This window comes from Drosophila guanche, unplaced genomic scaffold, assembly GCF_900245975.1.
Source record: "Drosophila guanche unplaced genomic scaffold, DGUA_6, whole genome shotgun sequence".
NCBI lineage: Eukaryota > Metazoa > Arthropoda > Insecta > Diptera > Drosophilidae > Drosophila > Drosophila guanche.
The window spans coordinates 265,133-280,226 of record NW_022995773.1 but is presented as its reverse complement, the minus strand read 5'-3'; the positions used below and the strand labels follow the sequence as shown (position 1 = coordinate 280,226).

General features: G+C 46.3%; 1 protein-coding gene across 1 annotated transcript in view; it reads left to right on the top strand.

Annotated features, from left to right (window-relative positions):
• Positions 1 to 5,740: 5,740 nt before the first annotated feature.
• Positions 5,741 to 15,094, top strand: part of LOC117591315 — a 21,736-nt gene continuing 12,382 nt past the window's right edge. The window contains exons 1-2 of the mRNA XM_034284522.1: positions 5,741 to 6,213; positions 6,341 to 6,877. Coding sequence (XP_034140413.1) covers positions 5,741 to 6,213; positions 6,341 to 6,877 — 1,010 coding nt within the window. The remainder of the gene's footprint in view (positions 6,214 to 6,340; positions 6,878 to 15,094) is intronic.

The following is a 15,094-nucleotide window of genomic DNA, read 5'->3' as shown; positions in this document are numbered from 1 at the left end:
CATACATACATCCATCCATCCAAACCCATACAATTCTACACCCGCGCCGTTCGAATGCACAATAAACCGCCGATATATATATATTATCCCAATACTGTGTTGCCTATTTCATTACGGGACCGAGGATTTATCTGTAGCGAAAGGAAGCCGCCCTCCTACAAACAACGCTCTTTTAGCTAGCCCCCATCCCCTAGAGCTGCACGCTACACTAAGCAGAGTGTGGATGAGAGAATGTGAAACAAATAAAAAAAACTGCTGGATGGGGTGTGGGTAGCCACTGCAAATTAATTTCTTCATCTGGCTTTAACATTGATTCAATCTGATCCCACTTCGGTGATCTGATAGATATGGTTCTTTCCTACGGAATGGCATTTATATCTTTTATCATTTTATACCCGGTACTCGAAGAATAAATAGGGTATATTGTATTTGTGCACAAAGTGAATGTATGTAACACACAGAAGGAACGTTTCCGACCCCATAAAGTATATATATTCTTGATCAGCAACAATAGCCGAGTCGATTGAGCCATGTCTGTCTGCCCGTCTGTCCGTCCGTCTTGTTGAGCGCCTGGATCTCAGCGACCCCAAAAGCTAGAGCCACCAAATTTTGCATTCAGACTTCTGTATGCTCAGACTGTTACAAGTTTATTTCAAAAATGAGCCACGTTCCCTTCCGCCCCCGCAAAGGGGCGAAAACCTCCCAAATCTACAATTTTGAAGATAAAAGAAAGCTAACGAGAAGGGACGTGTGAGACGCTTCTTACGCGTCACAACTTTTATACCCGGCACTCAGTACTACATCTGCACCTTAGCGGTGTTTTGTCAAATTTTAAATTTTTTCTTCAACTGTCATCTACATCTACAACACTTCTCACACCAACACGCTCCGTTAGCTCGCCGCCCTTCACCAGACCCACACACTGCCGACTTGCGGCAGAGGCAGATGCAGCGCCCGCACACAAAATAAAAAAACAAATATAAGCTGTGGGACGGGGTGGGTTGAAAGTCGGCAGAGGCAGCGGCAAGGGGAGGGCAGAGGCAGAGGCCGAGTGAAGTAGAAGCAGAGTGTGAATGAGAGAATGTAAAAATAACAACAAAAGCTGCGGGACAGGGTGGGCTTAGCCACTGCAAATTAATTTCTTCATTCTGGCCATAATAATCATCCAATCGGATCCCAATTTGGTGATCTGGTAGATATGGCCATTTCCTACGGAATTTTAGTTTTCTTTTATCTTCAAAATTGTAGCTTTTGTAGGTTTTCGCCCTTTAGCGGGGGCGGAAGGGGGCGGGGCTAATTTTTGAAATGCACTGGTTTCAGTGTGAGCATACATCAGTCCGGAGCCAACATTTGGTAACTCTAGCTCTTATAGGCTCTCTGAGAACTAGCCGAGAAACAAGACGGACGGACGGACAGACAGACATGGCTCAATCGACTCGGCTATTGTTGCTGATCAAGAATAGATATATTTTATGGGGTCGGAAACGTTTCCTTCTGTGTGTTACATACATTCACTTTGTGCACAAATACAATATACCCTATTTATTCTTCGAGTACCGGGTATAAAAAGATAAAAGATATAAATTCCATTCCGTAGAAAAGAACCATATCTATCAGATCATCGAAGTGGGATCAGATTGAATCAATGTTAAAGCCAGAATGAAGAAATTAATTTGCAGTGGCTACCCACACCCCATCCAGCAGTTTTTTTATTTATTTCACATTCTCTCATCCACACTCTGCTTAGTGTAGCGTGCAGCTTTAGGGAATGGGGGCTAGCTAAAAGAGCGTTGTTTGTAGGAGGGCGGCTTCCTTTCGCTACAGATAAATCCTCGGTCCCGAAATGAAATAGGCAACACAGTATAGGGATATTATATATATATCGGCGGTTTATTGTGCATTCGAACGGCGCGGGTGTAGAATTGTATGGGTTTGGATGGATGGATGTATGTATGTGTGTATGTAGAAGACGAAAGTATCAACTCGCGTGTACCGGAATGTACGGGGGTGGGTAGAATACTGAGCTTAGCTTAGCGGCTGGCTGCCCGCCAGCTCGCGAGCGCCAGGCAAGAAGGAGAGCGCAAGAGCGTAGGGAGTGAGAGCGAGAGCGAGCTCCGGCTGTTAACAACATCCCGCTGCTAACTCACTGCTGCTACTTTCAACATCCTACCCCCTCCCCCCCTTGCAGTACTGCAAAAAGAGATCCTGGGTCTCGAAGGCGGTGTTCGGCCTGTGACGAAGAAGCTGCAAATGGCACTAGAAGTGTTCGGGGGCTGGACGTCGAGAAGAGGGCGGCAGTTGCGCACCGTCCATGCGCAGCAACGTGTGCTGGCTCCGGTTACACACCTTACACCGGTCGCCGCTTCAGAATTCCTCTCCGGAGTGCTGGTGAGCCAGGCAATTGGTGCACTAGCTGAAGTTCCGGACAGCTCGGAGCCATTCCTCGGCCCTTAGGCGGAGAAAACGGCGACACTTCCGTAGCGGATGGATTTCAGAGCAGACTCGGCATTGGTGCGAGCGACCGAGACGCCATGTATGCATGCGGAAGGCTAGGACGAAATGACGAAGTCAAAGAAGCATTAGTAATTTGCGGAGCGGAGCGGAGAATGGACGTAAAATATGTCTGGACATGAGACTGAGGTTCGGATAAACCTGGATTCTGTGAAGTATGTACTGGTAAGCATTGGTCTGGCCAAGCTGTCGAATTGGGTACGGATGTGGACGACTCACGGGATTCTGGAGTACCGCGCTGCAGCAGCGTGTGGTGACGGGCTCCACACGTGACGCAATTGTGGGCGCTTGTACACTCTCGTAGCTGGTGCCCTCGGGCAAAACAGTTTAAGCACAACTGTTTCGTCTTAATGCAGTTACAACGTGCTTCAACTTCCATTTGCGGGCAGAGTCGGATTGGGTGATTTTCCTTGGAACAGAGATCACACTTCTTCGGATTCACGTGGGTCTGGAAAGATTGAAGATTCCTCGGAAGAGGACTGCCTTGGCGTGGCTTCCGGAGGGATTCGGATTTTGATGGCCTTGGGACGGTTTCGGGTGCGGATCGCTCCTAGCCGGGTAACGGTCGCTCTCCATGGCCTCTAGCGTCAAGTATCGCTGTGTGAGGAAGGAGTCCATTTCCGTCCATGAAGGCATTACCTGTTTGTCAGTTACTGACGCTTCCCACAGAGCCCGGGTCAGTTTTGGCAGCTTGGAGGCACAGATAGTAACAAGAAGACTCTCCCAATTGTCTGTGCAGACCTTGGAGTGAGCCAGGGCGGTTAGAACCCCTTGAATGGTGCTCTGAAGGCCTTTCAAGGCACGACTGGTCTCGGAACCCACGCGAGGCAGCAATAAAAGGATATATATTTGGGTCGTCACCATGAGTCGATTATTTTCATATCGGCTAAGGAGGGCTGACCATGCTGCCTCGAAACCGTCATTGGTGAGTGGGGACTTTTCAACTATGGCTTTCGGATCGCCACGGGTCTTAGTGCAGAGGTGGTACAGCTTCTCCACTGGAGATAGCCTCGGTGAATAAGTCCCGGAATGTAGGCCATCGGACGTAATCCCCTGTGAAAACTTCAATATCACAGGGGGACAGCCGTCCTGGGAGGCTTGCGGCACGGGAGGACGGACTGCTGGGCGGTCAATTTGGGCAATGAGGTCCGCTACGCACCGCTCGTAACCCTCATAGCATTCGCCATACATGTCCTGAACTTCCTGTTGGACATCAGGGGACTCGCACAATATTGCCACCGAACAGGTCTCAAACTCAGCAGTGCGGAGGTGACGGTCGACTGTGCCATTGGAAGTGTGGGGCGAGAATCGTCTAGTTTCGGGTTTTGAGGTGAAAGCACGTTATGCGTGATCGGCGAAGGAAACAGAACCGATTTTTTCGTCGCCGTGGCACTCGTGAAGGCCCTTGGAGTACCTGGGGTCGGCGTTGATGGCATGTGCGGATGAGGCTGGGATGGAAACCGCCCCAGAGGTAGAAAAACAAGAATTGTTTCTCTGTCAAGCATAAGAAAACTATCGGACGATATGCCTCAAGAAAAAGGATATTTTCTTATTGGCAGTGGTTTTAATGCACCAAAAGACGAAATCGGAATCCGCACTAGACTACGATATTTTTATATATCGGTATTGGATTTTATTTAGTCGTAGTGGGTGATGGACAAAACGATTTTCGCAAAAATATTAACTGCTCGGATGGATAAGAGACCCGTGAGCGATATTTTTATTTTTGCCACCATTAGGTTTTTTGCGTTTGTCACCTCTATTTTTCTGGCAATTAGAAAATTGGCGCGTTAAAAATGCAAAAAGGCTGCGAGGCAAGCTGTGCCTCTTGTCGGATGAATTTATCCCGGATTTGGGAGAAATTCTTTTGGCTGTGGGTCGCTTCAGGTGCGCCGGAATGCTTAGAATCTCGGTAATCACGAAATTTTCATAAGCAGCGGAGTGCTGGTACCGCGTATCTGACTAACGCGTAGGTGTATACATATCCCAAGTGTGGTATGTAGATGTGAAGTAATCGTTATTTCTGCGGTATTATTTATTACAAACTAGCTGACCCGGCGAACTTCGCACCGCCTAACAGTCTTACTTACAGCACAATGAAAAATCGACTTGATTAAATCCGAAACTACTAACATTTTGTTACTATGTTTTATTATACAAATATATCTATCTTTGTTTTTTCATGGTAGAACTATCGCGCACTAAAGTAGCAACCATAACCTACAAACCTATGGTTTTTGGCGGTACAGCGAGGGAAAGCACTGTTTAAAACGTTTACATATTAATTGACTTGACCGAATTGCAAATACTTGGCATGCGCTCTAAAGCAGTCTTGAACAGCCTGACCAATGCATGATGTTCATGAAGCATTTGCTGTAGATCTTGGAGAATTGCTCTCTTCGTAGCTGTGTTGATCCCTTGACGCCTGTCAAGTTATTCTTCCATATTGCCCATATTGCAAGAATTTATGCGATGCATCTTCTATGGGTTGCAATGATCCAATGCGATGGTAAAAGGATTTTCATTCAAGCACTTTGTGGTAAACGACATTCTTTGTTTTTTGGTCAGGCGCAAGAACAAATAAAGCGGATGGTTTGCCGACACGTGAGCATGCCACGTACAATTGACCATGAGCAAAAACATTAATTTTCTAGATTGAGGCCACAAATAGTCAAGGATTAGCCCTGTGATTTGTTGATCGTCATGGCGAAGGCAAGACGAATCGGGAATTGAATTCGTTTGAACTCAAAGGGCATATCCGTTGGGATCATCGGAATCCTTGGAATAAGAACTTCATCTTCTTTTTTTTTTTTTTAGGTTTTAAGTTACTGCTCTACCCTTGGGTAGAGGGGAATTATTTGGCCGCCCGCCTTTACAAGGGGGAAATCGCCACGTCGAAATATGTAACTTGTTAAAGTTTTGCTCCAATACTTACCTGGCGTAGAGGTTATGTTCCCCACGTGCTTGCAGTGTGCCCAGACACTTCCGATTGCAGTGGACTCTTACTTCACGTCGGAGCCTTTATAGTCCAGGTATCACAAGACCTGGAATTCCTCTGTGTCGTATATTCCACCGACTTTGGATGTCTTAATATACGAGCAGCACTTGTCCGCATTAAAACTGTTTCTTCCTCGCTATCTGATAAAGACGATTTAATAGTTCTGGGGGATTTCAACATGCCAGGTACTCTTTGACCTTAGACGAGGAGGAAGTCTGTAGAGCATCGGAAATGACAGTCCCCGGCACGGACCTGCTGGCCGAAGCACTTGCTGACTGCCAAGTGGTCAACGACACCGATTATGTAAACGCCACCAACACTAGTGTGGCTTTGCTACACATAGAGACACGAAGCTCTGCCGGCACTGGCCTCATAGACGTTGGCGACGAGGAGTCCGATGGCGTCGTGTTTGTCTCACACGTGCTACCGCCAGCTGCTGCACACCTCACACCACCCATCACGGCTCGCACCAACGAAACGAATGCACTTCTTAACCAGACGCCTATAATGTCCACGCTGGAGAATCCGAGCGCTGTGCAGCTGAGACGTGTCTCTCCCCTGGGCGAGGTTAACCTGGATGACAGTTTGGCCGTCCTCGGTGCCACAAACACTAGTGGCGTACCCACCTCACTAGAACTCCCAATTACCGTAACGAATCCGGCTATAGCTCACCGCGTGACAGCTCCCATAGCGGAAATTGTGCAGTTAGCTCCCTTTCAGTAGAAAATACATATATCGCCAAGAATTTGTTTCCCCTATTGATTATTTTTTTCATACACATTAGAGTTTTTCNAGACGATTTAATAGTTCTGGGGGATTTCAACATGCCAGGTACTCTTTGACCTTAGACGAGGAGGAAGTCTGTAGAGCATCGGAAATTACAGTCCCCGGCACGGACCTGCTGGCCGAAGCACTTGCTGACTGCCAAGTGGTCAACGACACCGATTATGTAAACGCCACCAACACTAGTGTGGCTTTGCTACACATAGAGACACGAAGCTCTGCCGGCACTGGCCTCATAGACGTTGGCGACGAGGAGTCCGATGGCGTCGTGTTTGTCTCACACGTGCTACCGCCAGCTGCTGCACACCTCACACCACCCATCACGGCTCGCACCAACGAAACGAATGCACTTCTTAACCAGACGCCTATAATGTCCACGCTGGAGAATCCGAGCGCTGTGCAGCTGAGACGTGTCTCTCCCCTGGGCGAGGTTAACCTGGATGACAGTTTGGCCGTCCTCGGTGCCACAAACACTAGTGGCGTACCCACCTCACTAGAACTCCCAATTACCGTAACGAATCCGGCTATAGCTCACCGCGTGACAGCTCCCATAGCGGAAATTGTGCAGTTAGCTCCCTTTCAGTAGAAAATACATATATCGCCAAGAATTTGTTTCCCCTATTGATTATTTTTTTCATACACATAAGAGTTTTTCTAAGCCTTAGTAGATGTAACGGAAGTATCTTATGCTGATCGTAAAGGAGACAGATAAGTTAGTTTTTTAACGTTGTGCTTGTTTAATACAACATAAAGAACCGAAGAAAAGGTCATACATTGTTATACCCGGTACTCGAAGAGTAAATAGGGTATATTGTGTGAATAACTGTTGTATGTAACGCACAGAAGGAAGCGTTTTCGACCCCATAAAGGATATACATTCTTGATCAGCATCAATAGCCAAGTCGATAGAGCCATGTCTGTCTGTCCGTCCGTCCGTCTGTCCGTCTTGTTTGTCGGCTAGTTCTCACAGCCTATAAGAGCTAAAGTTACCAAATGTTGGCTCCGGACTGCTGTTTGCTCACACCGAAACCAGTGCATTTCAAAAATTAGTCCCGCCCCCTTCCGCCCCCGCAAAAGGGCGAAAACCTACAAAAGCTACAATTTTGAAGATAAAAGAAAAAAACTAAAAACGAAATTCCGTAGGGAATGGCCATATCTATCAGAGCACCAAATTGAGACCCGATTGGATCATTATTATAGCCAGAATGAAGAAATTAATTTGGAGTGGCTAAGCCCACCCTTTCCCGCAGCTTTTGTTGTTCTTTTTACATTCTCTCATTGACACTCTGCTTCTGCTTCACTCGGCCTCTGCCTCTGCCCTCCCCTTGCCAATGCCTTGATCAGCATCAATAGCCGAGTCGATAGAGCCATGTCTGTCTGTCCATCTGTCCGTCCTGATGAGCGCCTAGTACTCAGAGACCATAAAAGCTAGAGCCACCAAATTTTCCATCCAGACTTTTGTATGCTGACACTGTTTCAGTCAAAAATGTTTCAAAAATGTTTCCAGCGAACTAGTTTTGAATTTGGCTCATGTAAGGGGTCTGTGATCTGTTACCAGTTTGAATTGACCGAAAATGTATGGTCTGAAGTGTTTGGTTGCCCAAACAATTGCTAACATTTGTTAGCGCCACATGCGTGGCGCCCAACGAACCTTTGGAAAACCCTTCGCCATCTCAAGTTCTTGTAAAAAATTCAGAATCATGATAATTGAATATTTCTACTGATTTTGCAGAAACACAGTCCAATTAAATTATTATTGTTGCCAGACTGAATGAAAAATTTGAGGCGGCTGCCTCCTCTAGCACGCTTTTGCTCTCTTCCTCGTGCAGTTCAGCCCCTGAAGTGCAGGAATTCATTGTATAAGATTCTCAATTCATAGCGCTAATTTGTACATAAGTACATACATATGTACATATGTATGTATATACAAACTAAGTAAGGGGTATCATGGTTAATGCGTGTTTTTATACCCGGTTCTCGAAGAGTAAATAGGGTATATTGTATTTGTTTGAATAACGGTTGTATGTAACGCACAGAAGGAAGCGGTCCCGACCCCTAAAGTATATATATTCTTGATCAGCATCAATAGCCGAGTCAATGGAGCCATGTCTGTCTGTCCGTCCGTCCGTCTTGTTTGTCGGCTAGTTCTCAGATACTATAAGAGCTAGAGCCACCAAATTTTGGCTCCGGACTGCTGTATGCTCACACTGAAACCAGTGTATTTAAAAAATTATCCCCGCTCCCTTCCCTGACGCAAAAGGGCGAAATCCTGCAGTTTTGAAGATAAAAGAAAACTAAAACGAAAACGCCATTCCGTAGGGAATGACCATATCTATCAGATCACCAAATTGGGATCCGTTTGGATCATTATTACAGCCACAATGAAGAAATTAATTTCCAGTGGCTAAACCCACCCCGTCCCGCAGCTTATATTTGTTTTTTCACATTCTCTCATTCACTCTGCTTCTGCATTGTGCGGCCTCTGGCTCTGCCGTCCCTCTGCCTCTGCTGTGAGTCTGCAGTGCGTGGCTCTAGGAAAGGGGGGCGATCTAAAGGAGCGTGTTGGCGTGAGAAGTGTTGAAGATGTATTTGACAGATGAAGAAAACATGTAAATGTAAAAAATTTGAAAAAACCCGCTACGGTACAGATGTAGTACTGAGTGCCTGGTATAAAAGTTGTGACGCGTAAGATGCGTCTCACACGTCCCTTCTCGTTTTTTTTCAGTTCGACTGCACCTACTCAATATCAAAGAAACAAATATTTATTTATTTACATATTGCATGCACATTCATATGTACATACATTTGTACATATTAACATAACTTCAACGTATAGTGAGGTAGGTGCGCAGAAATTTTCAGAAGAAGGACAAAAAAGTTTAAGTATATATAACTGCATATATTTGTCGCCAGTTTTTAATTTATTTATATAATTATTTTCGTTTAGATCACGCTTTTCAACATATTTTCAGGTGGCAAATCAAAGCCAGGGTTGCACAGTTCTTTAACAGTTACATTAAAAATTATTATGAAATAATATTCAAACTGATCTGATGGCAGTTTTTAAATAATTTATTTATTATTTATATGTCGTTTTCATTTTTTCCAGATACCAAACAAGAGATTGAAGCATCATGGCCAAAAAAATGGATATGCACAAAGATAATTTATACATGCTAACGGTATTGTTTCATGTCAAATGCTATGCATATATGATTTTATTTTATCTAATACTAGCTGACCCGGCGAACTTCGCACCGCCTAACAGTCAATGAATGTCGTGTTACTTTTTAGCTGAACTAATTTAGGCTCTGATGAACGTAAAACAATGATACAAAATAATATGTTTATATAGATAGAAACAAAAAAGTACCAACTTGATAGCGCGTGATTTCATCGTTGGTATTGGATGTTTGGATACCAAAAACCGCCATGTCGCTCCCTTTCGTGACAAATTTTGCAAATGTATGGCATGCGCTCTAAAGCAGTCTTGAACAGCCTGACCAATGCATGATGTTCATGAAGCATTTGCTGTAGATCTTGGAGAATTGCTCTCTTCGTAGCTGTGTTGATCCCTTGACGCCTGTCAAGTTATTCTTCCATATTGCCCATATTGCAAGAATTTATGCGATGCATCTTCTATAGGTTGCAATGATCCAATGCGATGGTAAAAGGATTTTCATTCAAGCACTTTGTGGTAAACGACATTCTTTGTTTTTTGGTCAGGCGCAAGAACAAATAAAGCGGATGGTTTGCCGACACGTGAGCATGCCACGTACAATTGACCATGAGAAAAACATTCATTTTCTAGATTGAGGCCACAAATAGTCAAGGATTGGCCCTGTGATTTGTTGATCGTCATGGCGAAGGCAAGACGAATCGGGAATTGAATTCGTTTGAACTCAAAGGGCATATCCGTTGGGATCATCGGAATCCTTGGAATAAGAACTTCATCTTTTTTTTTATTTTTTAAGTTCTAAGTTACCGCTCTACCCTTGGGTAGAGGGGAATTATTTGGCCGCCCGCCTTTACAAGGGGGAAATCGCCACGTCGAAATATGTAACTTGTTAAAGTTTTGCTCCAATACTTACCTGGCGTAGAGGTTATGTTCCCCACGTGCTTGCAGTGTGCCCAGACACTTCCGATTGCAGTGGACTCTTACTTCACGTCGGAGCCCTTTAATAGTCCAGGTATCACAAGACCTGGAATTCCTCTGTGTCGTATATTCCACCGACTTTGGATGTCTTAATATACGAGCAGCACTTGTCCGCATTAAAACTGTTTCTTCCTCGCTATCTGATAAAGACGATTTAATAGTTATGGGGGATTTCAACATGCCAGGTACTCTTTGACCTTAGACGAGGAGGAAGTCTGTAGAGCATCGGAAATGACAGTCCCCGGCACGGACCTGCTGGCCGAAGCACTTGCTGACTGNATCGGAATCCTTGGAATAAGAACTTCATCTTTTTTTTTTTTTTTAGGTTTTAAGTTACCGCTCTACCCTTGGGTAGAGGGGAATTATTTGGCCGCCCGCCTTTACAAGGGGGAAATCGCCACGTCGAAATATGTAACTTGTTAAAGTTTTGCTCCAATACTTACCTGGCGTAGAGGTTATGTTCCCCACGTGCTTGCAGTGTGCCCAGACACTTCCGATTGCAGTGGACTCTTACTTCACGTCGGAGCCCTTTAATAGTCCAGGTATCACAAGACCTGGAATTCCTCTGTGTCGTATATTCCACCGACTTTGGATGTCTTAATATACGAGCAGCACTTGTCCGCATTAAAACTGTTTCTTCCTCGCTATCTGATAAAGACGATTTAATAGTTATGGGGGATTTCAACATGCCAGGTACTCTTTGACCTTAGACGAGGAGGAAGTCTGTAGAGCATCGGAAATTACAGTCCCCGGCACGGACCTGCTGGCCGAAGCACTTGCTGACTGCCAAGTGGTCAACGACACCGATTATGTAAACGCCACCAACACTAGTGTGGCTTTGCTACACATAGAGACACGAAGCTCTGCCGGCACTGGCCTCATAGACGTTGGCGACGAGGAGTCCGATGGCGTCGTGTTTGTCTCACACGTGCTACCGCCAGCTGCTGCACACCTCACACCACCCATCACGGCTCGCACCAACGAAACGAATGCACTTCTTAACCAGACGCCTATAATGTCCACGCTGGAGAATCCGAGCGCTGTGCAGCTGAGACGTGTCTCTCCCCTGGGCGAGGTTAACCTGGATGACAGTTTGGCCGTCCTCGGTGGCACAAACACTAGTGGCGTACCCACCTCACTAGAACTCCCAATTACCGTAACGAATCCGGCTATAGCTCACCGCGTGACAGCTCCCAGTAGAAAATACATATATCGCCAAGAATTTGTTTCCCCTATTTATTATTTTTTTCATACACATTAGAGTTTTTCTAAGCCTTAGTAGATGTAACGGAAGTATCTTATGTTGATCGTAAAGGAGACAGATAAGTTAGTTTTTTAACGTTGTGCTTGTTTAATACAACATAAAGAACCGAAGAATATGTCATACATTGTTATACCCGGTACCTGAAGAGTAAATAGGGTATATTGTATTTGTGTGAATAACTGTTGTATGTAACGCACAGAAGGAAGCGTTTTCGACCCCATAAAGGATATACATTCTTGATCAGCATCAATAGCCGAGTCGATAGAGCCATGTCTGTCTGTCCGTCCGTCCGTCTGTCCGTCTGTCCGTCTTGTGTGTCGGCTAGTTCTCACAGCCTATAAGAGCTATAGCCACCAAATTTTGGCTCCGGACTGCTGTATGCTCACACTGAAACCAGTGTATTTCAAAAATTATCCCCGCCCCCTTCCCTGCCGCAAAAGGGCGAAATCATGCAGTTTTGAAGATAAAAGAAAACTAAAACGAAAACGCCATTCCGTAGGGAATGACCATATCTATCAGATCACCAAATTGGGATCCGTTTGGATCATTATTACAGCCACAATGAAGAAATTAATTTCCAGTGGCTAAACCCACCCCGTCCCGCAGCTTATATTTGTTTTTTCACATTCTCTCATTCACTCTGCTTCTGCATTGTGCGGCCTCTGCCTCTGCCGTCCCTCTGCCTCTGCTGTGAGTCTGCAGTGCGTGGCTCTAGGAAAGGGGGGCGATCTAAAGGAGCGTGTTGGCGTGAGAAGTGTTGAAGATGTATATGACAGATGAAGAAAACATGTAAATGTAAAAAATTTGAAAAAAAACCCGCTAAGGTACAGATGTAGTACTGAGTGCCTGGTATAAAAGTTGTGACGCGTAAGACGCGTCTCACACGTCCCTTCTCGTTAGTTTTCTTTTATCTTCAAAATTGTAGATTTGGGAGGTTTTCGCCCCTTTGCGGGGGCGGAAGGGAACGTGGCTCATTTTTGAAATACACTTGTAACAGTCTGAGCATACAGAAGTCTGAATGCAAAATTTGGTTGCTCTAGCTTTTGGGGTCGCTGAGATCCAGGCGCTCAACAAGACGGACGGACAGACGGGCAGACAGACATGGCTCAATCGACTCGGCTATTGTTGCTGATCAAGAATATATATACTTTATGGGGTCGGAAACGTTTCCTTCTGTGTGTTACATACATTCACTTTGTGCACAAATACAATATACCCTATTTATTCTTCGAGTACCGGGTATAAAATGATAAAAGATATAAATGCCATTCCGTAGGAAAGAACCATATCTATCAGATCACCGAAGTGGGATCAGATTGAATCAATGTTAAAGCCAGATGAAGAAATTAATTTGCAGTGGCTACCCACACCCCATCCAGCAGTTTTTTTTATTTGTTTCACATTCTCTCATCCACACTCTGCTTAGTGTAGCGTGCAGCTCTAGGGGATGGGGGCTAGCTAAAAGAGCGTTGTTTGTAGGAGGGCGGCTTCCTTTCGCTACAGATAAATCCTCGGTCCCGAAATGAAATAGGCAACACAGTATAGGGATAATATATATATATCGGCGGTTTATTGTGCATTCGAACGGCGCGGGTGTAGAATTGTATGGGTTTTGATGGATGGATGTATGTATGTGTGTATGTAGAAGACGAAAGTATCAACTCGCGTGTACCGGAATGTACGGGGGTGGGTAGAATACTGAGCTTAGCTTAGCGGCTGGCTGCCCGCCAGCTCGCGAGCGCCAGGCAAGAAGGAGAGCGCAAGAGCGTAGGGAGTGAGAGCGAGAGCGAGCTCCGGCTGTTAACAACATCCCGCTGCTAACTCACTGCTACTTTCAACATCCTACCCCCTCCCCCCCTTGCAGTACTGCAAAAAGAGATCCTGGGTCTCGAAGGCGGTGTTCGGCCTGTGACGAAGAAGCTGCAAATGGCACTAGAAGTGTTCGGGGGCTGGACGTCGAGAAGAGGGCGGCAGTTGCGCACCGTCCATGCGCAGCAACGTGTGCTGGCTCCGGTTACACACCTTACACCGGTCGCCGCTTCAGAATTCCTCTCCGGAGTGCTGGTGAGCCAGGCAATTGGTGCACTAGCTGAAGTTCCGGACAGCTCGGAGCCATTCCTCGGCCCTTAGGCGGAGAAAACGGCGACACTTCCGTAGCGGATGGATTTCAGAACAGACTCGGCATTGGTGCGAGCGACCGAGACGCCATGTATGCATGCGGAAGGCTAGGACGAAATGACGAAGTCAAAGAAGCATTAGTAATTTGCGGAGCGGAGCGGAGAATGGACGTAAAATATGTCTGGACATGAGACTGAGGTTCGGATAAACCTGGATTCTGTGAAGTATGTACTGGTAAGCATTGGTCTGGCCAAGCTGTCGAATTGGGTACGGATGTGGACGACTCACGGGATTCTGGAGTACCGCGCTGCAGCAGCGTGTGGTGACGGGCTCCACACGTGACGCAATTGTGGGCGCTTGTACACTCTCGTAGCTGGTGCCCTCGGGCAAAACAGTTTAAGCACAACTGTTTCGTCTTAATGCAGTTACAACGTGCTTCAACTTCCATTTGCGGGCAGAGTCGGATTGGGTGATTTTCCTTGGAACAGAGATCACACTTCTTCGGATTCACGTGGGTCTGGAAAGATTGAAGATTCCTCGGAAGAGGACTGCCTTGGCGTGGCTTCCGGAGGGATTCGGATTTTGATGGCCTTGGGACGGTTTCGGGTGCGGATCGCTCCTAGCCGGGTAACGGTCGCTCTCCATGGCCTCTAGCGTCAAGTATCGCTGTGTGAGGAAGGAGTCCATTTCCGTCCATGAAGGCATTACCTGTTTGTCAGTTACTGACGCTTCCCACAGAGCCCGGGTCAGTTTTGGCAGCTTGGAGGCACAGATAGTAACAAGAAGACTATCCCAATTGTCTGTGCAGACCTTGGAGTGAGCCAGGGCGGTTAGAACCCCTTGAATGGTGCTCTGAAGGCCTTTCAAGGCAAGACTGGTCTCGGAACCCACGCGAGGCAGCAATAAAAGGATATATATTTGGGTCGTCACCATGAGTCGATTATTTTCATATCGGCTAAGGAGGGCTGACCATGCTGCCTCGAAACCGTCATTGGTGAGTGGGGACTTTTCAACTATGGCTTTCGGATCGCCACGGGTCTTAGTGCAGAGGTGGTACAGCTTCTCCACTGGAGATAGCCTCGGTGAATAAGTCCCGGAATGTAGGCCATCGGACGTAATCCCCTGTGAAAACTTCAATATCACAGGGGGACAGCCGTCCTGGGAGGCTTGCGGCACGGGAGGACGGACTGCTGGGCGGTCAATTTGGGCAATGAGGTCCGCTACGCACCGCCCGTAACCCTCATAGCATTCGCTATACATGTCC